Source organism: Sus scrofa, chromosome X (genome assembly GCF_054392235.1).
Source record: "Sus scrofa isolate SSC_HxYL_T2T_F1_AM1 chromosome X, Sscrofa_HxYL_maternal_Yorkshire_Landrace_v2.0, whole genome shotgun sequence".
Lineage (NCBI taxonomy): Eukaryota > Metazoa > Chordata > Mammalia > Artiodactyla > Suidae > Sus > Sus scrofa.
In genome coordinates, this window is record NC_139401.1 from 108,165,589 (window position 1) to 108,192,212 (window position 26,624).

The 26,624-nt window shown below is 47.0% G+C and overlaps 2 protein-coding genes across 2 annotated transcripts in view; both read left to right on the plus strand.

Annotated features, from left to right (window-relative positions):
• The window catches only part of SLC25A43 (solute carrier family 25 member 43), a 38,345-nt gene extending 31,097 nt beyond the window's left edge, over positions 1–7,248 (plus strand). Inside the window, exons 4-5 of the mRNA XM_001927589.5 lie at positions 4,658–4,792; positions 5,655–7,248. Coding sequence (XP_001927624.1) covers positions 4,658–4,792; positions 5,655–5,855 — 336 coding nt within the window. The 3' untranslated portion in view covers positions 5,856–7,248. The remainder of the gene's footprint in view (positions 1–4,657; positions 4,793–5,654) is intronic.
• Positions 7,249–19,926: 12,678 nt separating this feature from the next.
• SLC25A5 (solute carrier family 25 member 5) lies at positions 19,927–22,789 on the plus strand. Its single transcript, XM_001927440.6, has 4 exons — positions 19,927–20,107; positions 21,150–21,636; positions 21,876–22,016; positions 22,372–22,789. Exons 1-4 carry the CDS (start codon positions 19,997–19,999, stop codon positions 22,527–22,529), a joined length of 897 nt encoding a protein of 298 aa, XP_001927475.1. The 5' UTR covers positions 19,927–19,996; the 3' UTR covers positions 22,530–22,789.
• The last annotated feature ends 3,835 nt before the right edge of the window (positions 22,790–26,624 follow it).

Genomic DNA, 26,624 nt, shown 5'->3' on the forward strand with positions numbered 1-26,624 from the left:
GTGGCATTTGGAGGTTCCCAGGGGTTGAATCAGAGCTGCAGCTGCCAGCCTACACCACCACAGCCACAGCCACACGGGATCCAAGCCGCATCTGCAACCTACACCACAGCTCACAGCAACGCCGGATACTTAACCCACTGATCGAGGCCAGGGATCGAAACTGCGACCTCATGGATGCTAGTCAGATTCGTTAACCACTGAGCCACGACGGGAACTCCCAGAGTCTATCGATTTAAATGTCAACCTCATCTGCAAAATACCTTGACAGTAACATCCAGACAGTATTTAACCAACCATCTGGTACCATGGCCTAGCCAAGTTAACACATGAAACTAACCACCACAAGTGATAGTGAAAAATGATCCTGGGAAGATAGGTGGGGGCCAAAAGGCAGAGGGTTTTGAATTCTGTTAAGTTTTCTTTGGAACACTTTCCTTCTGGAAGTTTTTCTTTGGAAAATCGGGGGTTGGTAATGGTTTCTAAGTAAAGCAATGACAGCATCTGATAAGTTTTGAATGTTACCTGGCTGCCATTGGGAGGGTGTGGGCAGTGGATAGGCAAGGGGTAGTAAGGAAACGCTGGCCCTCACTCAAGAGAGAGATGGTGAGGAGTTCCCACTGTGGCTCAATGGGTTAAGAACCCGACTAGTATCCATGAGGATATGGGTTCGATCCCTAGCCTCGCTCAGTGGGTTAAGGATCTGGCATTGCCACAAGCTGTGGCATAGGTTGCAGATGTGGCTCAGATCTGGAGTTGCCGTGGCTGTGGTGCAGGCCGGCAGCTGTAGCTTCAATTGGACCCCTAGCCTGGGAACCTCCATATGCCACGACTGTGGCCCTAAAAACGACCAAAAAAGAGAGAGAGACAGTGAGAGGTGCTGGCAGTGGAGCCAAAAGTATCTGAATCACAGAATGTAATGCAGGAAGGAGTAAGAGGTCAGACGGAGGAGTGGGCAGAGGCCAGGTCTTGGAGGGCCTGCTAAGGCAGGTGAGAGAGTCTGGACTTCATTCGGAGGGCAACAGGAAGGCCCTGAAGAGCCGAAGTCCAGGAATAACCTGATCATATCACTCTGGCCGCTATGTGGAGAATATGGCAGGTAGACACGCATGGGGCCATTGGAGGGAAGGTGAACGATGCTGGTGGCTTGGACTAAGATGATGATAGTGGGAAGAGAGAGAAGTGGAGAGATTTGGCGCACGTCTGGAGCCCTGGAGCTAGCTGGTGGTAGATGGGATAGAAGGTGAGAGATGAAGAGAGCTTAAGGCGGACTCGGGTTTTCTGGCCTGAGCCAGTAGGTCAATGGCAGTGCCACTGACTGACAGGAGGCCAGCTGGAGACGGTCAGGGTTGGGGTGGAGCTCCAAGTGGGACATATAAAGTTCAAGGTGTTTATTCGACTTTCAAGCGGAGATGTCAAGTAGCTAGTTGGTTCCATGATCCTATGGCTCAGAGGAGGGACAGGAGCAGAGGAGAAGAGAAAGGCCAGGGCAACTGAGGTGCAGCACGTGAGCAAGAGCATGACCCAAGATGAAACAGAAAATATGTGCGAGGGCGGATCACGCAGGGCCCGTAGCCTTCAAGTAGTGGGTCCGGCCACTCCTGCTGGCTCAGGAGAGCTGACTCTTAAATCGCAGCAAATCTGGGAGCTGGTGGACCTCACAGTTGACAGCTTACAATCTGCCACAGTGGGAGTATTTATACCACTGAAATCAGCAAATGCTACAACTCAGGGCTTCCCCCACCCACAGGACCAGCTGTTAAATACATTTACCACTACATTCTCACTATGGCTTACAGACAACAGGAAGAAATGTATATTTTGGAGTTCCCATCATGGCTCAGTGGAAACGAATCTGGCTAGCATCCATGAGTATGCGGGTTCAATCTCTGACTTCACTCAGTGAGTTAAGGATCCGGCGTTGCCGTGAGCTGTGGTGTAGGTCGCAGACACAGCTCAAATCTGGTGTGGCTGTGGCTCTGGTGTAGGCCGGCAGCTGTAGCTCCAATTGGACCCTTAGCCTGGGAACCTCCATATGCCACAGGTGCAGCCCTAAAAAAGCATGCATAAATAAATAAATAAAACCATTTAAATATTTTTAGCAGGTAAGTTAGAAGATCTGATTTTTTTTTTTTTAATCACTGGCCACTCTAGAGAGAGAGAAGGCAGGAAGTGTCAAACTTTTTATGTCCCAAGGAAACTATTGAGGAAGCTGCTGCGGTGGTCCACATGAGCACTGACAGTGGCTTGGCGGTGAAGTTGGAGTCAAGGAAAGGCATTTGAAGGTTGTTAAGGTCCTAAGATTGACTATAGATGGCCCCTGCTTTATCACAAGTTGATTATAATGGACCTGTCATACAACTCATGTCACTTGGTTAGTGTCTTTTGTTTTAGTTGTGGCAGGGGACCCAGGAGGCAGAATCGTAGGGGGCTTTCTGCAGTTTTACTAGAACCCAGCAGAAGATAAATCAATAATATGATGGCAGAGCAGAATAAGACAGTTAACTTCCTGCATGAACGCAGTCTCCTCTTTTCAATATTTCGGTCTTACTGTAGCATGAGGAACTTCAAGTCTTGTGATTAGGCAGATTCTTCCTCAGGGAAGGGAGGCTTAACATCAGTTTGATAGCAGTTCTTTATCCATGCGGCAAGAAGGAAAGGAGGCTGAGCTGGAATAGTGCTAAGGTCAACGCTTTAAAGTAAGACATCCACCAAGGACCACTGACCATTTTGGTTCCTCTAACTCCAGGCTGGAGACTCAAGCTGGTCCATTTCATGTTCTGTTTCTCACACTCTGGTCGGTGCTTGGTTGTTACTATACCTCAAAGGGAAGCCCTGTCCCCAAAGTTCACCCTTCACCTTGATGGAGGACGAAAATCCCTTCCCCACAGAGCGCGAAATGCTAGTTGGAGATAGGAGTGGACAAATAAGGAAAATAAATAATTATACCAACTATTAAAAGTCAGGGAATGCTCTGAAGAAAAGAAAGGCAGGAGTTCCCGTCGTGGCGCAGTGGTTAACGAATCCGACTAGGAACCGTGAGGTTACAAGTTCGATCCCTGGCCTTGCTCAGTGGGTTCAGGATCCAGCGTGAGCTGTGGTGTAGGCCGCAGGCGCGGCTCAGATCCCAGGTTGCTGTGGCTGAGGAGTAGGCCGGTGGCTACAGCTCCGATTAGACCCCTAGCCTGGGAACCTCCATATGCTGCGGGTGCGGCCCTAGAAAAAGACAAAAAAAAAAAAAAAAAAAAAAAAAAAAAAAAAAAAGAAAGAAAGAAAGAAAGAAAAGGAAAAGATACAGGCCTGACCAGAATCAGTTAAGCAGAATGATGGAGACAGATGCCAGACTGCAGTGGGAAGGTGGGAAGAGAGGAAGTGGAGTCAGCCAGAATACATAGCTATTTCAAGAAGGACAAAGGAATTTCCATGTGGTCAGCTACTGATGATGGTATACTGAAAAGTTATTTCAACTGATCATAAAAATGTTCATCTAGGGGAGTTCCTGTCGTGGCTCAGCGGAAACGAATCCGACTGAGGACGAATCCATGAGGACACAGGTTCGACCCCTGGCCTCGTTCAGTCAGTGGGTTACAGATCCAGCATTGCTGTGGCTGTGGTGTAGGCTGGCAGCTGTAGCTCCAATTTGACCTCTAGTCTGGGAACCTCCATATGCTGCAGGTGCAGCCCTAAAAAAACAAACGAACGAACAAAAGAAAGAGGAAGAAAGAAAAGTGTTTTTCTAAGGGACAAAAAAAAGTTACTTTCAGAGATGGGGCATTTTGGCAGTTGTCAGGATGGTACCGGCGTGGTGATGAAGTCTGTGGCTCGTGACTACAGATGCCGAAGCTCCCTATGATGGTGCTGAGTGTGGAAGGGGGGAGCTACCAGATGTCACAGGCCTCAGTGAATGTGGAAAAGTGCCCAGGAGGCCAGCAGCTGAGAGCAGCGACAGGGAGTGTGGTTCAGTGGCATGAGCCCTTTGGCATGAGAGTGGCAGAGTCAGAGTCTGGGAAGAGGAGGAGGGAAGAACACCCTTCCCTCTGCTCCCCGCCCTGTGTCATCTGCGATGGGGGGAAGGAACAGCCCCCACTTGAGAACTTTGCAGGGGAGGGGTCGGTTAAGACAAGCAAACAGAAGGCATATACAAAAAGCTTAAGTGCCTAGGAGGTGTCTGCCACGTCCAGAGGGCATAGGTTGAGAGGCAACGTTAACTGTGAAGCTGAGTCTGTCCCAAATGGCTGCTTCCTTCCAAGAAAAAAAATCACCAAGAGTTCCCGCAGTGGTGCAATGGGATTGGCGGTGTCTTGAGAGCACTGGGATGTAGGTTCGATCCCCAGCCCGGCACAGTGGGTTAAGGATCCAGTGTTGCCACAGCTGCAGCTTAGGGGGCAGCTGCAGCTCAAATCTGATCCCTGGCCCGGGAACTCCATATGGCACGGGGAGGCCAAAAAAGAAAAAAATCGCCTCAAATATGTGAACATGGTGCTTGTTAATATTCATTCTCAGCCCGCGGAGCAAGTAGAGCCCCAAGGCAGCCATACTTTGTCATTGTCTTGGCCAGGACATTGCATCCAGACCCCAGACTTGAGACCTTGGCTGCTTGGCTAGAAGCTTTATTTCCTGGTGACTAAATCGCCTCACTCTATCTTCTCTTTCCCGCCAGGCTCAGAGCCCCTACCTTCCCCATGGGGGAGGAGTAGATGTCCACTTCTCAGGAGCAGTGGACTGCTTCCGGCAGATCGTGAAAGCCCAGGGAGTGCTGGGGCTCTGGAATGGACTGGCAGCCAACTTACTGAAGGTGAGAGAGGGGTCTCTTGCTTGCCTGCTTCTTCCAATTCCACCTTGCTCTGTGCCTTCGCCGCACCCCTTACAGTTTGCATGGAACCACCTCCTCCAGCCTGTGAATGCAGGCTGGCTGCTGGTCATGAAGGTGGGGGTGGGGGGAACCCTGTGCAGTGTGGGGACATCTGATACCCCCTCCCTGGGAGCTGAGCATGTAAAGTGTAGAGGTTCCCAACATGGGGATTCATGGACTCCTAAACGGAACCCTAACCCCCTCTCCCAAAATTATATGCAAAAATGTGTCTGCACAGGCATATGTGCATCTCTCTGGGGAAAGAATCCATAACTTTCATCATTTTCCTAAAGAACTCCATGACCAAAGAGGGAAAAAAGGTTAAGAACTCTGGACTAACCTTGCACCAGCCGAAACATAAATGATTCCACTCAGACAGTGTTGGGAGTTCCTTTTGTAGCACAGTAGAAGAGAATCCAACTAGTATCCATGAGGACTCAGGTTTGACCCCTGGCCTCGCTCAGTGGGTTAAAGATCCAGCATTGCTGTGAGCTGTGGTGTGGGTCCCATAGGAGGCTCGGATTCCACGTTGCGGTGGCTGTAGTGTAGGCCAGCAGCTACAGCTCCCATTTGACCCCTTGCCTGGGAACCTCTATATGCTGTGTGGGTGCGGCCCTAAAAAGCAAAAAAAAAACCCCAAGCATATGTTGACAGGCAGCGTCGGACTGTCTACATGCATTTTAACCCAGACCCAGGCTTCCCCAAGGTGTGCCCGTCAACAGCTTTGCCATTCCTCCTCCCCAACCCTCCCTGGGCCAGCTTTATTTTAAGATTTTAACATGATTTTCATTTTCCTTCTAAACAGATAGTTCCCTATTTTGGAGTGATGTTTGGCACCTTTGAGTTCTGCAAGAGAATCTGTCTTTACCAAAACGGTTACATCATGTCTCCTCTGAGCTATAAATTGACCCCAGGGGTGGATCAGAGTTTGAAGCCCCAGGAATTACGGGAATTGAAGAAGTTCTTCAAAACTGGACAATTAAAGTCTAAAAAACCAACTCTTTAAAATCGAGTGGAACTAGAGGTGCGCTGTCGGCAGACGTGTTGCAGAGATAGGTGGAGCCTAAGAACTGTGCATGCATGGAGCGACGAGAGGGTGCTTCTGTCTGTTGCTTTTGGAGATGAGAAGATTGAGCCGTACCTGAGCTCCAAACTGATGGCCCCGAGAACACCTGCACCCCCTGAGGGCTTCCCAACATGACTGTCTCAGGATGGCATCCCACCAGATTTCATAACGAAACCCAGCACTAAGGAAGTGTGCAATTTACACTCTGGATGTAGATAGGCCATTTACACCACACCAAAGAAAGGACATCGCCGTGACTCCTCAGAGCAACATGTAGTTGAAGTGGCCGAGCAGATACCACGTTACGAGCCCTGCCACAGACTCACAGCTTGCGAGCCCTGCCACAGACTCACAGCTTGCGCTAACCCGTGTCAGCCTAGTCTCACCCACGTTCACTCCAGCCTTCCCATTCAGTCCTTCTGGAACTCGTAATCTTTGTTGTCTTTTTCTGAGTGCACACACCATGGGGTAAATGCTGCCTTCTCAGAAACGAAATGAAAACATTTAACATTTAAAAGTTACCACTGTCAAGAGTTCCCGTCATGGCGCAGCAGAAACGAATCCGACTTGGAACCATGAGGTTGCAGGTTCTACCCCTGGCCTCGCTCAGTGGGTTAAGGATCAGTGTTGCCGTGAGCTGTGGTGTAGGTCGCAGATGCAGCTCAGATCCTGTGTTGCTGTGGCTATGGTGTAGGCCGGCAATTCAGCTCCGATTCAACCCTTAGCCTGGGAACCTCCATATGCTGCGGGTGCGGCCCTAAAAAGCTAAATAAATAAATCAGTAAATAAAAGTTACCACTGTCATAGTAGAACCACCCTTCTTTATTTAAATTGGAAGCATCCTAGGCTTAGAATTTTGTGTTTCTGGAAGGTAGTTTATACCATGACTGTTTCATTATGCCCAAAAAACCTTCTGCCAGTTGAAGTTATGTGAAGCTCAAGTGGCCTGAATTCTCTGCCCTTTTAACTTGCTTTGCAAGCCTACCCTGAAAATAAATTAGTCAACTTATTCTCACAACATGTCCCAGTTGCCTAGAAAGGATCACACAGAACATCTCACACACACACACACACACACACACACACACACACACGCGCGCGTGAAATGCAACTAAACAAAAAACGCTTCAGGCTAATCATCTCTGCTAGATTTTTTTAAATCAAATTTTGCCTTTATTCCATATTGAGGATTCTATGTCAAGTTTATATAACTGTACCTCCTGAATAGTAACTATGTGTTAAAATATGTCTAATATTAAGTTGTTAATTTATGCACACATACACACACAGTATGTTGAAAGTATTTTTCCTTAATAAATTTTCCAAAGAAAAATGATGTGTTGATCATTTATTACTTTTTTTTTTGTTTTTTGTCTTTTTAGGGCCACAACCATGGCATGTGGAAGTTCCCAGGCTAGGGGTCGAACTGGAGCCGCAGCCACCAGCCAACGCCACTGCCACAGCAACACGGGATCCGAGCCACATCTGCAACCTATACCACAGCCCATGGCAATGCCGGATCCTCAACCCACTGAGTGAGGCCAGGGATAGAACCCGTGTACTCACAGATGCTAGTCGGGTTTGTTAACCACTGAGCCACAATAGGAACTCCCTGATCATTTATTACTAATTTGAGTTAGAAAACTATGGCTAAAGATGTACTGGCTAAAATCTTTAAACTCTCAGAAACCTATCCTGTTTGCATATATGAAAACAACTCATCTTTCCAACTGCTGGGGCAAACTGTATTTTATGGGGAATAGCAGTTAATACACACATGAATATCTCATCTATAATCCAATCTCTTAGAATTTAGAAGGTAGCAAATTCTTAATCCAGAGTGAAATGTTCATGTTTGTTACTCTTTATTTTCCTTAAGGTAAACAACTTTTTTTTTTCCTCTTTTTAGGGCCACACCCATGGCATATGGAAGTTCCCAGGCTAGGGGTCCAATTGGAGCTGCAGCCGCCAGCCTATACCACAGCCACAGCAACAAGGGATCCAAGCCGAATCTGCGACCTACACCACAGCTCACGTCAACGCCGGATCCTTAACCCACTGATCGAGACCAGGGATGGAACCCACATCCTCATGGATGCTAGTCGGGTTCGTTAACTGCTGAGCCATGATGGGAACTACTTCCTTAAGGTAAACAGCTTAAAAAAAATCTGAAAGCTGTAAAAAATTATTTTACAACTCTAGTTCTGTTCCTAAAATGAACTTCCAGCTCTTTGCATTTTCTCAGCAGTACGAAGGGAGTGTTCCACTTTTCTGCTTTATGGCTGACAGCGGGCACCACCAGCCTGGACTGGGTACTTTAGGACGATTATAAAGAAGTGTGATGTAATATTGACCTAGGAGTAACTTAGAATCTTAAGGAACAAAACATACCTACATACATGGCATGACTGTAATTACAAAGCAAATACAAGCAAGGGCATGATAATGCAGCAGCAACAAGATTGCCGGGGGGCTCGTGTACACTGACTGAATCAGCGATTAAGGGCGTAATCGCAGGGGAGGGGGGCTACTAGTGAGCAGGGAGTTTGGGAGGCATAAGGAATCTTGAAGGAAGTTGCGAAGGAAGTGAGAGGATAATAGTGAAGAATAGGCTGGAGGGAGGGAAGGGGGAAGGTTGAAGGCTGGGTGTCCCGTGGTGTCACAGGTAGAAGGAAGCAAGAGGAATGGCAAATAGAGTGAGAGGACTGCTCCGCGCATTTATTCAACAACTGCTCGCACACCACGCTCACACAAGGCAGATGAGTCCTTGTCCGTATTCCAATGAGGGTGGCAGTCACTACAAAAACTAACCACGTTAGGAGTTCCCGTCGTCGCTCAACGGTTAACGAACCCGACTAGGATCCATGAGGTTTCGAGTTCGATCCCTGGCCTCGCTCAGTGGGTTAAGGATCCAGCGTTGCCGTGAGCTGTGGTATAGGTCGCAGAAGCAGCTCGGATCCCAAGTTGCTATGGCTGAGGCATAGGCTGGTGGTTACAGCTCTGATTTGACCCCTAGCCTGGGAACCTCCATATGCCGTGTGTGCGGCCCTAAAAAGAAAAAAAAAACTATTTAATTGTAATGTTATAAGGGGAATAAATAGGGTGCTTCATTAGAGAATTAATGGGGGTGAGGGAAATATTTTAAATCAGGGAACCAGGGAAAGCCACTATGAGAGGTGATATTTGAAATGAGACCTGAAAAATGAGAACAAACCAACCACAGGAAGAACTAGGGAGAATAGCATCCCTGACAGGGGGTCCAGAAGATGCAAAAGTGGTCCTCGTGGTGAGAAAGGCTTGGGGAACAGCAAAGAGGTGAGCAAGAGCCAGAGTGTGGTGACAATGAGGTGACAATGTGGTTAGTGACATGAGGTTGCAGAGAAGGTCAGATCATATGTGGTCACTTGGGCCACAGTAGGAAGTTAGATTTTATTCTATTATTTTAATGCAGTGGGGAATCATTGAAGGTTTTTATGCAGAGAAACCATATAACCTGATTTTCTTTTTTCTTTCTTTTTTTTTTTTTAGTCTTTTTATGCCATGCACCTGTGGCATAGGGAGGTTCCCAGGCTAGGAGTCAAATCGGAGCTGCAGCTGCCGGCCTACACTCCAGCTACAGCAATGCCGGATCCATGACCCACTGAACAAGGCCAGAGATCAAACCTGAGTCCTCATGGATACCAGTCAGATTCATTTCCACTGAGCCAAGACGGGAACTCCCTGATTTTCATTTTTAAAATACCCCTCCAGCTGCCATGTGCATAACAGATTGGAGGGAAGCAAGGCTGTGAGTGGGAAGAGACTCTTCCAGGAGTTTCCCGCTGGCCTAGTAGTTAAGGATCCAGCATTGTCACTGCTCTGGAGTGAGCGCTATCCTTGGCCCAGAAAATTCTGCATGCTGGGTGTGTAGCCAAAAAATCAAAAATAAATAAATAAATTTTTTTTAAAAAGAGACTATTGGAGTTCCCATCGTGGCGCAGTGGTTAACGAATCTGACTAGGAACCATGGGATTGTGGGTTCGATCCCTGGCCTTGCTCAGTGGTTGAGGATCTGGTGTTGCCGTGAGCTGTGGTGTGGGTCGCAGACGTGGCTCAGATCCTGTGTTGCTGTGGCTCTGGCGTAGGCCAGTGGCTACAGCTCCAATTCGACCCCTGGCCTGGGAACCTCCATGTGCCGCAGGAAGCAGCCCTAGAAAAGGCAAAAAGATAAAAAATAATAATAATAATAATTAATTAAATAAAAAATAAAAATAAAAAAGAGACTATTACAAAGTCCAGGTAAGAAGTGATGGCTTGGACTAGAATGGTGGCAATAAGGATGGAGAGGAAAGAATGGGTTCAAGATAATTTTGGAGTTGGACTCAGCAGGATGTAGGGAGCAAAAGAAGAAATCAAGAAGGGCACCTAGGTGTTTCACTTTTGAATTGATTAACAGGATAAATACTGTTGTCATTGGCTAAGGTGGGGAAGACTGGTGAGGGTCAGAATTTTGGTGGGGAAGGAGTTCAGTGTTCTCTTTTGGACGTGTCAAAGTTGAAGTACTTGTGAGATATCCAAGTAGAGAAGCCAAGTAGACAGGTGGCTGGAGCATAGGCTCTTCATGTCTGTCTGAAATAGTTGTGGTAGACAGAATAATGACCCCCAACAAGGGGGTCCACACCCTAACCCCTAAGAACCTGTGACTATTTACCTTACATGGCAAAAGGGACTTAGCAGATGTGATTAAGGTTAAGGACATAGAGATGGAAAAATTACCATGGCTTATTTGGGTGGGCCCAGATAAAGTGGAAGAGGAAGGTGGAAGAGAGACTCAGGTTACAATAAGAGGCAGAAGAAATGGGACATGGGAAGGACTTGGCTGACTGTGAAGACAAAGTTGCCCAGGAGCCAAGAAATGGGGGTAGCCTTTAGAAGGTAAGAATAACTGTCAGCTGACTACCAGCAAGGAAATGGGAACTTCAGTCCTACAACCACAAGGAACTGAATTCAGCCAACAACCTGAATGAGCCAAGAAACAGGTCTTCCCCTATAGCCTCGAGAAAGGGAGGCAGTCCTGCCAAACACCTTGATTTTAGTCCAGTGAGACTCCTGTCAGACTCCTGACCTCCATAACTATAAGATAATAAGTGTGTGTTGCTTAAAAGCCACTGCGTTTGCAGTAATTTGTTACAGCAGCAATAGAAATTAATATACCAGAACACCATTAATAATGTCAGGTTAATAAGCATAAACCAGGACTGTCCTGGCCAAACAGGACAAATCTGGAGTTCAGGAGGGAGTGATGGCTGGAGGTAGAAATTTGGGTGTAGTCAGAAGATAGATGGCACTTAAAGCCAAGAGACTGAGACAGACCACCAAAAGAGTGGATGGGAAGAAACTCCTAGGGGAGGAGGAAGCAAGAAGAAACAACACTGGGGAGATGTTGGCTAAAGAAGGGCCTCAAGCTGTGGAGTAACTAGAACTCTTGTACCCTGCTGTTGGGGGTATTAAATGGTAAAATCATTTTGGAAAACAGTCTGGCAATTCCTCAACTGGTTCAACACAGAGTTACCATATGACCCAGCAATTCCACTCCTAGGCATCTACCCCAGAGAAATGAAAATGTATGTCCACACAAAAGTTTGTACAGGAATGTTCACAGCAGTGTCATTCATGATAGGCAAAAAGTGGAAATGACCCAAATGTCTATCAATTGAGGAATGGCTAAACAAAATGGGATATAGCCAGGCAATGGAGCTACTTCGCAATAAGGAACTGACTTACACAAAAAGCACGGAATAATCTGAGGAAGATAGATATAGCTATAAATACAGATGTCAAGTGAGAGAAGCCAGTTGTACACCTTAAATATGTAACTGTACGTATGTACATTGTATGTAATTATACCTCAATAAGACTGTTATTTTGTTCTGTTTTAAGCGGTTATCCCAGGGCCGGATCCATCAAACACTTTCTAAGCCTGCCAAAAGGGCCAGAAACAACATCCTTGCAGGTGGTGGTGGTGGGGGGGGAATCCGATTCAAATGCTAAACTGAGGAGTTTAGGATTGGCAAAAGGGATACACTGGTGCCTTGAGCAAAACAAGCAATGTGAAGAAAACTGGAAGTGAGCAAGATTGTTCCAGAAGCTGAAATAGAAATGAGACTACAGACAGGAAGATTGGCCAACAAACGAGGAACACTGTTTTCTCCTCAGTAATTACACCATAAACACAACGTGATGTTACAGGCTTCCACACTGCAAATTCGAGCCCCGTCTAAGAAATGAGAGTGCTTTTTCTGGGGTATCTCTTAGAGACCCAAATTTCCTGAAATGGTCTCTGATTTGGTTACTGGATTATAGGTAGGGTCCTTACCTGGAAGGGAGACCTGGCTTACCACCCTACTTAAGCAGAGGTGGAGTGATTTGTTCATTAAAACTCAGTGTTAGTCAACCTGAGTATTTTTCTTAGTGTTAATAAAATCTAACGGAATTCCCTGGTAGCCTAGAGGCTAAGGATCTGGCATTGTCACTGTTGTGGCTCGAGTCGCTGCTGTTGCATGGGTTGGATCCCTGGCCCAGGAACTTCTGCAGGCCATGGGCATAGCCAAAAAAAAAAAAAAAAAAAAAATTCTTTTGTCTTTTAGCGCTGCATCAGCGACATATGGAGGTTCCCAGGCTAAGGGTTGAATCAGAGCTGCAGCTGCTGGCCCACGCCACAGCCACAGCAATGCCAGATCTGAGCCACATCTGTGACCTACGCCACAGCTCATGGCAACGCCAGATCCTTAACTGATTGAGCGAGGTCAGGGATTGAATCTGCATCCTCATGGATGCTAGTCAGATTGCTTCCACTGAGCCACGATGGGAACTCCTGAAAAAAAATTATTTTTATTTATTTATTTATTTATTTATTTATTTATTTATGTCTTTTTGCCTTTTCTAGGGCCGCTCCCGTGGCATATGGAGGTTCCCAGGCTAGGGGTCCAATCGGAGCCATAGCCGCCGGCCTATGCCAGAGCCACAGCAACTCGGGATCCGAGCCGCATCTGCAACCTACACCACAGCTCACGGCAATGCCGGATCCTTAACCCACTGAGCAAGGCCAGGGATCGAACCTGCAACCTCATGGTTCCTAGTCAGATTCATTAACCACTGTGCCACTACGGGAACTCCAAAAAGTTTTTTTAAATATAAAATAAAATAAAAACTAACATGTATTGAATGCTTACTATATTCTACACTGTTTACACATACATTATCTCACTTAACTGTCCCTCTAGTCCTTCCAGGTATAGGTACCATTATCATTACCATTTGACACCTGGAAACATGGAAGTTTAGAGAAGCTGAGCCGCCCAAAGCCTGACTGCAAGTGGCAGAGCCAGTATCTGACCTCTAGCAGTTTGGCTCTAGAGCCCACCCTCTTGACCACTAGGCCAAATTGCCTCTCTCTTCTAATTTTGTCCCAGATTCCCAAACTCAGATGCTCAATCCATAAAATCTTATACATACAAAAGAATAGAGCCATCGATTCTTAGGATTGGCAGGGTGCAGAAAATTCTTTCCAACCAACATGGCAATCTCATCTACAGTGTCCCTAACAAGTGGTCATTTCACCCCAACTCTTAACATTTCCAGGGACAAGCATTTCCCCACATCATGGGGTTTTTTGGTTTGTTTGTTTGTTTTTGTAGGCTTTTTTTTTTTTTTTTGGTCTTTTTGCCATTTCTTGGGCCACTTCCACAGCACATGGAGGTTCCCAGGCTAGGGGTTGAATTGGAGCTGTAGCCACTGGCCTACACCAGAGCCACAGCAACGCGGGATCTGAGCCGCTTCTGTGACCTATACCACAGCTCACGGCAACGCCGGATCCTTAACCCACTGAGCAAGGCCAGGGATGGAACCCGTAGCCTCATGGTTCCTAGTTGGATTCATTAACCACTGAGCCACAACGGGAACTCATTTCCCCACATCATGAAGCAGCCCATTCTGCTTTTGAGTAGCTCATATTTTAGAAAGTTATTTCTGGTTCAGCTGAAGTCCCCCTTCCTGACACTTCTGCCAGCTGATGTTGATTCCATTATAGAATGTCCGATTCTCGCCGGCATGACAGTGCTTCAATTATGAACACAGTTATGATGTGTTCCCCCCCTTCACCCAAAGCTCCTTCCCAGTAAAATATCTCTCATTCATTCAGCCATTTCTCATGTGCCATGATTTACAGGCACTTCGCTTTCCTGACTGCCTTCTTTGAATACGTTCTAGTTTGTTAATGTCCTCTTAAACAAGGCATCCAGAAATGAGCACAAAATTTTACGGGCCAGCCAAGGCCCAATTGGAACTGCAAGTCCCCTGATCATTTCATGACCATTGTCTTGACCCAATTCAAGACTCATTAGCATTTTCTGGCCTTGCCAACTCACAGTCAACTAAGACGCTCAGTTCTTTCTCACACATGCTCTAGCTCCTTATTCTTAAATGCCCTGCACTAAATAGAGCATTAGAAACCATGGAGTGCCCATTGTGGCTCAGCGGTAATGAACCCGACTAGCATCCATGAGGATATGGGTTCAATCCCTGGCCCTGCTCAGTGGGTTAAGGATCCAGCATTGTCGTGAGCTGCACAGCTCGGATCCTGTGTTGCTGTGGCTGTAGCTACAGCTCCAATTGGACCCCTAGCCTGGGAACTTCCATACGCCATGGGTGTGGCCCTAAAAAGACAAAAAGCAAAAAAAAAGAAACCTTTATTGTGGTCCTTCCCATTTTATAAGCCTGGGTTTATTCTGGACTTTAGCCCTTCTGACTCAGATCCTAGAAACTTGTGATCCTTTTTGGTCTTTGTCCTTGGAAGTTTAAACCTCACTCTGTCCTCTATTACATGTACTTTAAAAATCTGAGCTCATCAGAGAATAATCTGGTAGGACAGCTTAATTTATTAGATATATCTTTCTTTTTAACTTCTCACTGGAATTTTTCTAAATTACACAGGTTTAAATTTTATCTTTGGAATCTCTTGCCCTCTTGAGCTATCTTTCTCCTTTGGAGTTTGGCCAAGAGATCATAAGATCGTATTTATCTTTTCTCTGATTCTTTTGAAGTCTCACACACACACACACACACACACACACACACACACACACACACACACACACACACAAACGCGCGCGCGTGCGCACCACAGGTTAGTTAACCTGACTATGCCCAGCATTCTTTTGTTTAACAGATCCAGACTAGTCAGTCCTGGTCAGATTCCCCAAGATTCTTGTCACTTTCATTTTGTTAACCAGATCTTCCTTATTTATCATCAGGATTAAGCCTAGTTTAGCAATTTACCTCATTTGCTTCTTCAGTCTTCTGAGAACTATAATTATCAGCATGAGAGTCCAGAATTTCTCCAATATGTTGCTATCAGAATAATGAAATGCAGCAGATATTCAGACAGTTTTTTTTTTTTTTGCTTTTTAGGGCCGCACTTGCGGCATATGAAGGTTCCCAGGCGAGGGGTCGAATCGGAGCTACAGCTGCCAGCCTACGCCACAGCCACAGCAATGCAGGATCCGAGCCTCGTCTGCAACCTACACTACAATTCACGGCAATGCTGGATCCTTAACCCACTGAGTGAGGCCAGGGATCGAACCCACAACCTCATGGTTCCTGGTCAGATTCGTTTCCGCTCCGCCATGACGGGAACTCCAATATTCAGATAGATTTTGTCCCTGATCACCATTTCTCGAGATGTGATGGTTTTATGAAGTCCTATTCATAGCTTTTATCTGGCTGGGCAGTCTCCTGACTGCTTCCACAATGACACTTTCATTTCTCCCTTTCATTTTCACAGAGTGCTTTTCACCCTCCCACCACTGCATTACTGGTTATACCTTTTTGATGTATGACTACTCTGCTCTCCTACATACTGTTTCTCTGAGCCAGGTTTTACCTTTCCTTTTCCTGATGCCAGTCTACCAAGTTTGAACAATACCTATAAAATTGTGTTTCCTTGCTTGTATTAACATTTTACATCCACTTTATTACCCATACTCTGGGTGTGTTAGTCCATAGATAATTGAGGCTTTCAGTATCATTTCTGACCCTCCTCCTTGTTTTTTCTGGGAGTTACTAGGCACTGCCTTAGCTTTAGTTTCTTTTTCTTTCCTTTTTTTTTTTTTTTTTTTCGCCTTTTGTCTTTTTAGGGCTGCACCCGAGGCATATGGAGATTTCCAGGCTAGGGGTCTAATCAGAGCTGTAGCCGCTGGCCTACACCACAGCCACAGCCACGTCAGATCCGAGCCGCATCTGCGACCTACACCACAGCTCATGGCAACACCAGATCCTTAACCCACTGAGCCAGGCCAGGGATAGAAACTGCATCCTCATGGTTTTTAGTCGGATTTGTTACCTCTGAGCCACATGGGAACTCCAACTTTTTTTAATTTTCAGACATAAAAACATTGCCCCCAGGAGTTCCCTTGTGGCACACTGGGTTAAAGAACTGGGACTGTGGAGTCCCATTGTGGCACAGTGGAAACGAATCCAACTAGCATCCATGAGGACACAGGTTCAATCCCTGGTCTCGCTCAGTGGGTTAAGGATCCAGCGTTGCCGTGAGCTGTGGTGTAGGTCAAAGACTCAGGCGAGGCGGCTCAGATCTGGCATTGCTATGGCTGTGGTGTAGGCCGGCAGCTGTAGCTCCAATTCAACCCCTAGCCTGGGAACCTCCATATGCCACGGGTATGGCCCTAATAAGCAAAACAAAACAAACAAAAAGAACTGAGATTGTCACTGCAGTGGCTTGGGCTACTGCTGTGCCATGGGTTTGATCCCTGGCCCAGGAACTTTTACATGCTGTGGGTGTGGCCAAAAAAATGTCCCCCCCCAAACCAGTATAAAGAATAAAAAATTTTAAAAAAGCTTCCCTGTATCCTTCTCTTGGCTTTTCCACATGTTAACATCTTACATAACCACTGTAACTAAGAATTGTATTGGTAGAATATTATTAAATAATCTATAGATATGTATCCAAATTTCACCAATAGTACCACCAATGTCCTTTTTCTGGTCCAAGATCCAATCGAGGATCACACATTGCATTAATCTGTCATTCTCCTTAGTCTCCTTTAATCTGTTACAGTTCCTCAGTCTTTCTTTGTCTTTCATGACCTTGACACTTTCGAGAACATCCAACTCCCTGAAGTATACCTGATCACAGGCAACCAGAAGTGCTCCAGCTCACAGTTGATCTAGTGAACTACCAAGTCATGGCATGAAGTTGCTTTTATTTATTTACTTTATTTTATTTTATTTTATTTTTATTTTTGCCTTTTCTAGGGCCACTTCCCGTGGCATATGGAGGTTCCCAGGCTAGGGGTCCAATCAGAGCTGTAGCCGCAGGCCTATGCCACAGCCACAGCAATGCAGGATCTGAGCCACGTCTGCAACCTACACCACAGCTCACGGCAACGCCGGATCCTTAACCCACTGATCGAGGCCAGGGATCGAACCCACAACCTCATGGTTCCTAGTCGGATTCATTAACCACTGCGCCACGACGGGAACTCCATGAAGTTGCTTTTAAGTGACACATCTTGTATTTCGTCTTCAGTAAAACAACACTTAAGCACCCAAAGATGGAAAAGGGACAAATTCTATGTAATTATTTGATCATCTTTTTGCAGAGAAAGATAAATCTGACAGAACAGTAGATGTGGAGGTACCTGAAACAGTAAAAGAGCCTTGGAATAGACTTTGGTGGGGGCACCATGTTCAAAGGGAAGAGCAGATGTAGCCACTGAAAGACAGAAAAAGGTACTTAAGTGATGGTGAGGTGGATCAGAGTAATTGATAACTGAATAAAAAGGCATTCATCAGAATGTCAAGAGGTCAAAGTAGAAAGGTTTGAATTGTATTTGGAAATGCATTCTAAAAACCAGCTCCCTCTAAATAAAATGCTCCGTGGATTTTGTTGTTGTTGTTGTTCTAGCTGTTAATTCTGTCACCAGTAGAGGTAGAGACTTATCACTTTCAGAGACCACACTCATCACTGAAACCACGCAGCAAGACCACATCGGTATCCAGCCGCATTACTGTTATAATCAGCTAATGAGAACAGAGTGGCCTCTCAGGAACACAGGTCAAAGAGGACCCCCCCCCCCAGGATCAACAAAGCTGGTGTCAAAATTGCACTTCCTTGAACACTTGCTGTGTGCTCCTCACTTCGGATTATTGGGGTTCTTGGGAAGATTAATGAATGGCAAAGTATACTTGGAGGAAGGACCTGACATTCCTGGAGGAATTCTGGAATTGGGCCCTTTAACAGGCAGGTCTGGAAAAGATGGGAGAGGGCAAGAAAGGAAAGTGAGAGGTATGCCACCTATGTATGCTGTTTGCTGGGCACCTAAGGTTCAGCTGCAGTTGGAGTTTTCAACAGTTACCCTTCTGCTTATAAACACGGCTGTGTGTATGATTTGATGACACTCTCAGCTCCTGTTCTGAATCTGAGGGAGTGCACTCAACTAACAAGTAGGTTTGTAAGGACATGTATGGCAAGTGCTTACCCAGTGCAGGGAGTAAGGGGCTCAGTAAACACTTTTCTTTTTTGGCTGTGCCCATAACACGTGGAAGTTCCTGGGCCAGGCATGGAACCCACGCCACAACAGCTACCTGAGCCACTGCAGTGACAATGCTTGATCCCTAACCCACTGTGCCACAAGAGAACTCCAGTAAGCACTTTTCCGTGGACACAATGGCTATCAATCTAACTTATGGATTCCTCTAAATTTTTCTGGAGTTCGGTAATCTACTCAATCCCAAAGACCAATCTAGTTCATACAGCCTCTTAACCTTCCTGGTATAACCTCTATCTTTGGCTTCTGGCTAAAATAATTTCCCCACCCCCAGCCCAGTCCTCTGAACGCTCCTCTGCCAATTCTCCTCAGGATCTTTGGTAAACTGCATTTGCAAACTAGGGTCTGAGGCATGCTCACAGTGTCCCAGCTCTGCTGTGCCCCGATTTCCTTTAGTTTCACACACCAAGCTCCAGGGCAGTGCCAGGAGAGGAGAGTGAGGCACTTGCCTTGGCGCCAAATGTAAGCAGATGCCAAACAACTCTGTAACCAAGATAAATAATTTTTTCCCCTTTCAGTGGCACCTGAGGCAGGTGCAAGTTCCCGTGCCAGGAACGGAACCTGTGCCTCAGTTATAGCCCATGCCACATCTGCAGCAACACAGGATCCTTACCTCACTGCACCACACAGAAACTTCTGTGATAAATGATTTTTTAACACACTATTTTTTCATTTTTTCATTTTTATTTGGCTGCACCTGCCAGCCTACAAAAATTCCCCAGCCAGGGATGGAATCCACAGCATCACAGTGACCTGAGCCACAACACTGACAACGTCGGGTCCTCAACCTACTAGGCCACCGGGGAACTCCCAATACACTATTTTCAAATATCAAAAGTAATGCAAAAAATCTATGATGAACAATGTTTTGAAATTTAGAATAAAGACAGGCTCCCATCTTGCACTTGCGAGGCCCTGCCTCACTTGACTCGCCCTCCTCTCTGCCCTGGAACTCCAAGTAAACTTTATTTACAAAAACAGGAGACTAGCCAGTGAAGAGTAGTAGTTTGTCTACGTGTTATTATTTTTTTTTCCTTTAGTATTGCATTATATATTATTTATCTTGACTACCAAGTTTAGGGAGGGGATGTTGCTTGTTTGTCCCTTGAAGTCCTCTTAAAATACCGAGCCTCACCCTCGTCTAGGCCCACCCGGACCTCCACCTCTCTCCGGGCCCCGGGACCTGGTACTCCCTGGGGCTGGCCCTTCCTCGGGCCCGGTCAGGTGCTGCGGGCGAGCCCGGGCGGCGCGAAGGACCGCCCCTGCCCGGCTCCACCGCTCCTCCCTCCGCGCGCTGAGCCATTCAGCTGCCCCGCCGCCCCGCGCGCAGGGCCTCGGCGTCCGCCCCCGACGCCTACCGCCGGGGCGCCGGCTCCCCGTATATAAATCGGCCATTTGCTTCGCTCCGCCCCGCAGCCTCGGAGTCCAAGCCGGTTCCTTACCGTTCCCGCAGTCGCCCGCCTCCTCTTTCCTTCCAACATGACAGATGCTGCCGTGTCCTTCGCCAAGGACTTCCTGGCAGGTGGAGTAGCCGCGGCCATCTCCAAGACTGCCGTAGCGCCCATCGAGCGGGTCAAGCTGCTGCTGCAGGTACCTCCGGGACCTGAGAGTCCGACCAGGAAGTGGGGGGAGGGGGTCGCGCGGGAAGCGGTGCTCCAGGGGCTGGCGAGAGCGAACCCTCCGGACCTGTTCAGGGAAGTGACAGCGTGAGGGCAGGGCTGGCCGCAGGGTCGGGCCAAAAGATAAACTTGGGGGAGGTGCTTTAGTGACCAGAAGTTCAGGATCTAGGAGGGGGTCGGGGGCGGAGGATGGGGGTAGGGAGACCCGGGCCTGGGCATCCCGGAGGCAGTGAACTCGGATAGGGCAGCCCGGGAGTGGCTGGCTCCCAGGCCTTGGGGTCAAGGGCGAAGCCTGAAAGCCGGCGCTGGAAAGAGGGATACTTGCCCTTACCGAAGACCTCAAGGTCGCGGCAAGGAGATAATAGTCCGGGGGAGGCCATGCGGCCGGTGAAGCGGCCTCGCAGCCCAGCAGCCGCGCTCGGACCTGACCGGGCCGGAAGCCGGCGCAGGGAAGCGCGTGTCCCTCCTGCGTCCTCCCCCGCGCAGCCGCCGGCGCGTCCCCGCGGCCTGGCGTCCTGCGCGGCGCGCTCTCCTGCTTGGGCTCTAGAGGGCGCGTCCGCACGGGCGTAGAGCTGGTGACCCACAGGTCACCTGCGGGAGACCGGGGAGGAGGGAGGGGGCAGAGCAGGAGGGAAGCCGCTCCGGGAACCTGAGGTGTAGGCCACGGTCACCAAGGTGACCGCGCCCGACGTGGGATTCGCCCTAATGCCTCTGAACCTGGGTCTGAGGAAATGACCTTTCTCCCAGGTCTAAAGGTCACAGATCTGCTTGAGGGTGCCCCTTCCCCACCCAAAGGAGTAGAAGCTTAATGCCTCCAAGGGTGCAGATCACCTCTTCCACCTGTGACAGCGTCAGAGGTTTAGGAGGGTCCAGCTTGTGTGACATAGAAGACTAGATTTGGGGAGGGGGCGGACCAGTTAACCATTAAGGGTGTCCATTGAGATGATACATTCTCTTTCCATTCCCCTTCTCCGTGGTTATAACTTCCCGTTGGCCTCCTTCTCACCTGTCAGGTGCAGCATGCCAGCAAGCAAATCACTGCAGATAAGCAGTACAAGGGCATCATAGACTGCGTGGTTCGTATCCCCAAGGAGCAGGGAGTCCTGTCCTTCTGGCGTGGTAACCTGGCCAATGTCATCAGATACTTCCCCACGCAGGCTCTCAACTTTGCGTTCAAAGATAAATACAAGCAGATCTTCCTGGGCGGTGTGGACAAGAGGACCCAGTTTTGGCGCTACTTTGCAGGGAATCTGGCCTCAGGTGGTGCTGCTGGGGCCACATCCTTGTGTTTTGTGTACCCTCTCGACTTTGCCCGTACTCGTCTAGCCGCTGATGTGGGCAAAGCTGGAGCTGAAAGGGAATTCAGAGGCCTCGGCGACTGCCTGGTTAAGATCTACAAATCTGACGGGATTAGGGGCCTGTACCAAGGCTTTAACGTGTCTGTGCAGGGTATTATCATCTACCGAGCTGCCTACTTCGGTATCTATGACACCGCAAAGGGTAAGTTTGCCACGGGCTTTGAAACCGTCTTCTCCTGAGATGGTTGAAAAGATCATTGTGCATCCTGATTTTCCGGAAGCCAGAAGTTGTGTGTGTGTGTGTGTAAGTAAGTAAGTAACTGCTGAAGGAAGCCAAGGTCACCCAGGGCAATCCCTGTGTAAGATGAGATGGTAGGGGATGTGGAGAACCAGCCAGGAAAACTCTGCTTTCTGGTCAAAGTGTCTCTTTCCTATTCTCAGGAATGCTTCCAGATCCCAAGAATACTCATATCTTCATCAGCTGGATGATCGCTCAGTCCGTCACCGCAGTTGCTGGGTTGACTTCCTATCCGTTTGACACTGTACGTCGACGCATGATGATGCAGTCAGGACGCAAAGGAAGTAAGTTCCACTTGAGCAGAATATAAAGCTGGAGGCGTGGGCATAACCTAGCGATGCCTGACTTGGAAAGATGCAGTCTGTTGAGATCACGGATGGCACTGATGAGTGTGTCTACTCCACAGTTGCCTTGGAGCGGGCCCCTTGGATGCCTATGATGAGGATGCTTGATGGTCCTCGTATCCCTGTTCTCTAGTCACCATATAAAGATTTCAGTATTGCCCCCACTAATGTCTAAGTGTTGGATTTTTAAAAACTGACATTAGCTCTTAGAGGTAGGGCTCTAGCTTGGTCTAGTTAAACGTAAGGACTTTTCATCAGCCTCGGATCACCAATGCCTTGTCTTTGTCCTTTGCAGCTGATATCATGTACACAGGCACGCTTGACTGCTGGAGGAAGATTGCTCGTGACGAAGGAGCCAAAGCCTTTTTCAAGGGCGCCTGGTCCAATGTCCTCAGAGGCATGGGTGGTGCTTTTGTGCTTGTCTTGTATGATGAAATCAAGAAGTTCACATAAGTTATTTCCTAGTTTTTCTCCCTCAGTGAACAGGCATGTTGTATTATATAACATATCTTGAGCATTCCTGGCAGACTGTTGGCTGTCTATTTATCAATGGCAACTATGTACTGGTTGAAAATGGGAAGCAATAATACTCACGTGACCAGTTTTCTCTTAAAGCCATTTCCATGATAATGATGGGACCCAATTATATTTTTTATTTCAGTCACTCCTGATAAATGACAAATTTGAAGAAATAAAAAATATCTGAGATATAATTTTGTTTGTGGTTTATTTCCATATAAAATATATTTTATAATTTAATAAACGCTACAGAAGCTTTTGAGATGAAGAGCTTTCTTCTGGAGCCAATCTTTAGCCATCTGCTTAGCAAAGAATAGCTTGGTTTTGTGACTCCTCAATATTCGGATACATTAGCAAAAAGAAATTCAGGCCCAGAGCATCCAAAAACCATTGGCCCATTGCCTGTAGGCAGTCATAGCTGATGCACTGTCTCCAAAAAGTGCTACGTGCCCACCTTTCCTACCTTGTGGTTAGTAATCAAATACAAGCTGAAGACTTCTCATGGTGCAGCAGTTTAAGGATCTGGTATTGTCATTGCGGTGGCTTGGGTCACTACTGTGGCACAGGTTCCTTCCCTGGCCCAGGAACTTCTATATGCCACAGGTACAGCCAAAAAGAAAAAAATACAAACTGAATTGTTCACTTTAAAACAGTGGTTCTAGGGAGTTCCCTGGTGGTCTAGTGGTTAGGATTCAGTGCTTTCACCACTGTGGGCCTGGGTTCAGTCCCTGTTTTGGAAACTGAGATCCCATACTACATACTGCAGCCAAAAATGAAGTGGTGGTTCTATGAATTTCATCTCATTTAAATAAGAGAATTGTGAAATATTCTTAACCAATTTTTATCTACTTGCCTTCCTTCATCCATCTTCACCTGTCTCAAGTCAATTTAATCTCATTCAAAACAGGATTAGAGCTGGCACAGTTATGCAGTGCTGAGATGGCACTGCTGTTAAAGATTATGGAGGGAGCATCTTACAGCCTCAAAACTTGTTTTACAAAGAGCAAATGGAGCATCCGCATTTTGCCTAACATGCTAAGAGTAAGCCCAGTCAATGGAGGACATTTGTTTCTTTTGAATAAACCCTTATTTGGGATCCACATGAGAATGTGTTTGCAGTTTCTGTAGCTCTTGATAAGGCTTCAGAAATCCAGTGGATTTTGCCTGTAACCTGAGATTTGTATGAAGAATAAAGCAACGTGGCTGTCAAGCCACAACATTCCAAGTAGAAAATGACAGGCAAGGGAATCTGCTTGCACAGGTAAAACTCATTCCTGAGGAACATCACGGATGCTGGTGTGTTTTAAGTGCTGCTCCCAGCCAGCATCTGCATAGCAGTCATTAATGCCCAGGGGATCCTAGAGTTTTTTGTTATTGGCCCCTTGGCTAAGCACCTGAATCACAGTGTAGCTTAGTTGTTGAGAATTCTTCACACACACACACACACACACACACACACACAAAGTTACTTAACCAAAACTCTACTGGTATCAGAGAAGCCTGGATTCTGCCCCTAAGTTACTTAGTTTCTCTAAGCCTCGTTTTCCTCTTCTATAAAATGAAGATAATCATAATGCCTGCCTCCTAGGGTTGTTGCAAGGATTAAAGAATTTATGTAGGAACTCCTGTTGTGGCTCAGCGCTTAACCAACCCAACTAGTATCCATGAGGATTTTGGTTCGATCCCTGGCCTCAGTGGGTTAAGGATCTGGCATTGCTGTGAGTTGTGGTGTAGGTCCCACACCCAGCTCAGATTCCACACTGCTGTGGCTGTGGCATAGGCCAGCAGCTGCAGCTCTGATTCGACCCCTAGCCTGGAAACTTCCATATGCCATGGGTGAGACCCTAAAAAGCAAAAAAAAAAAAAAAAAAAAAAAGCAAATCATCTATCATAAAACATACATAATTAACACTTTATAAATGGTAACTAGAATAATTATTAAGACACGTAAGATTTCAGGGGCTCCAGATATCTTTGGGTTTTGGGGGGTTTTTTTAGGGCTGCACCTATGGCATATGGAAGTTCCCAGACTAGGGGTCCAATCGGAGCTGCAGCTGCCAGCCTATGCCACAGCCACAGCAACGCGAGATCTGAGCCGCGTTGGCAGGTGACCTATGCCGCAGCTTGTGGCAACACCGGATCCTTAACCCACTGAGCCACAACGGCAACTCCCAGAAATCTTAGTACCTGGATTTGAATCCTGACTCCGCAGCTTGCTCAGTTGTACGGTGTTGGGCGAGTCACTTAATCCCAGGTCTCAGTTTCCTCGTCTGTAAAATGGGGATATTTTATGTGCTAGCCCTATTTCCTAGGGATGTTGGGAGTGAGAATTGAGTAACATAAAGCATGAAGAGCAATCATCGTGGCGCCTGGCATCTAGTAAGCACCCTACTGTGAATTCTGTGAATTTTTTCATAATTAAGCATCCATTTTGTTGAAGGAAGATCTGCCCAAGCAGAGAACTACTCAAAAATGAATTCAAACCCACTTTTCTTTCTCTGCAACAGCCTAGACATACTATTTTGTGGAGCATTTATATAAAATAAACTTCAGCTTCGGTCTTTTGCAGAGAATTTGATCCTGAAAGGGGATAAGAGGCTCTCCACTGAGGGCTGCAAACCATAGTACAAGAGAGCCCAAGCCCCCTTTATAGTTATTACAATAGCTGTGGACTCACTGCGCTGGCAGCTATTAAAATAAACCTAGGACCGAGCATTAATGATCAGAAAGCAAGTGGTGCCTCTGACAATTGGGTGGCTGACATAGATGAGGGTTTTTTTTTTTTTCCCTCTCTCTCTTCTTTCTATTCTTGTTGTTCAATGATTTTTGAAATTTAATTTAAAGACAAAGTGGTTTTAATCTCTCCAAGCTGTGCAGGATAGTGCTATAGAATTCATTATGTCCATTATGCTCATGCGAACATTGATGGTACACAATCTTAGCAACCCCCTAATTTATGCCGTTGTTTTGTTACTATTCAATGCCTAATAGAATCCGTGAAGCCTGATTCCAGGTGAGAGAGCCGGAATACAGGTCAGCTCACACACAGCCGCGCTCCCCATTCCAGGGGCCACTCGGCTCAGTCACTGGAGGCAGTGTGCTCCCGGTGCTCCGACCGCTGGAGAAAGAAACCAAGGGTGTCTCCCCACAGGGGCAGTTGTCGTGGATGGTAAGTCATTTAAGCCATTATTTTCGTATTAAAAGAGATGTGGATATGTTAGAGAGTCTATTGCACAGTTTGAATGCGTTTTAAAGCTGCAAAGAGAGTTCTTATGTACCGGGGACCGTTTTCTGGCACTGCCCTCAGACCCAGGGCGGGGGCGGGGGGTACCTTTCAGCCTCCTCTGCCATTATGGATACTTCGGTCGACAACAATTGTAAAGTACTGCTATAGCGGATAATAGATTTTCAAGCGTCAGGGTTCCTGGGGTAAATTTCTTTTCTCCTGTGAAGTTTATGAGCATAATATTTCTAATTTGTCTTTGAGGTTTTCAACCCGTTAATACCTATCCATAGTAATCAAAGTTGAACAGTAAAGATATAAACTGAAAAGCAAACATCTCCTGGTCCTCCTTCCCTCATCCCAGATCCCCCTCTTCAAAAATAACCATTAGGAACAGTTTCTTGTCTAGCCACACGCTCCCCCGCCCCGCCGATGTGATGCATAGGGTTGTAAGAGTAGCTGATTTGTTTTTTATCTGATTCATATTCTGACTGCTTGGATTCAAAATGGCATGTTTGTTTTAGAGCGGTGTCAGACTGTGGGGTACCAGGACTCACGGATGCTGTCAGAGGCAGGAGGATGGGGAAGGGGCAGCTTCTGGACTCTGAGCAAGGATTTCTAAGTGTGATCCTTTATTAAAACCTTAAAAGGAAGCCAGGTCTTTTCCTGTGCAGTTTTAGCTTTGGTCACCGAATGACCTGGGGGCAAGTCCCCTCCCATATCGGAGCCTTAGTTTCTCCTCCAAAGTCCCTTCCAGTTTAGAGGTTCTCTGACTCCATCATTTTTACATAAAGTGGAATCTATGA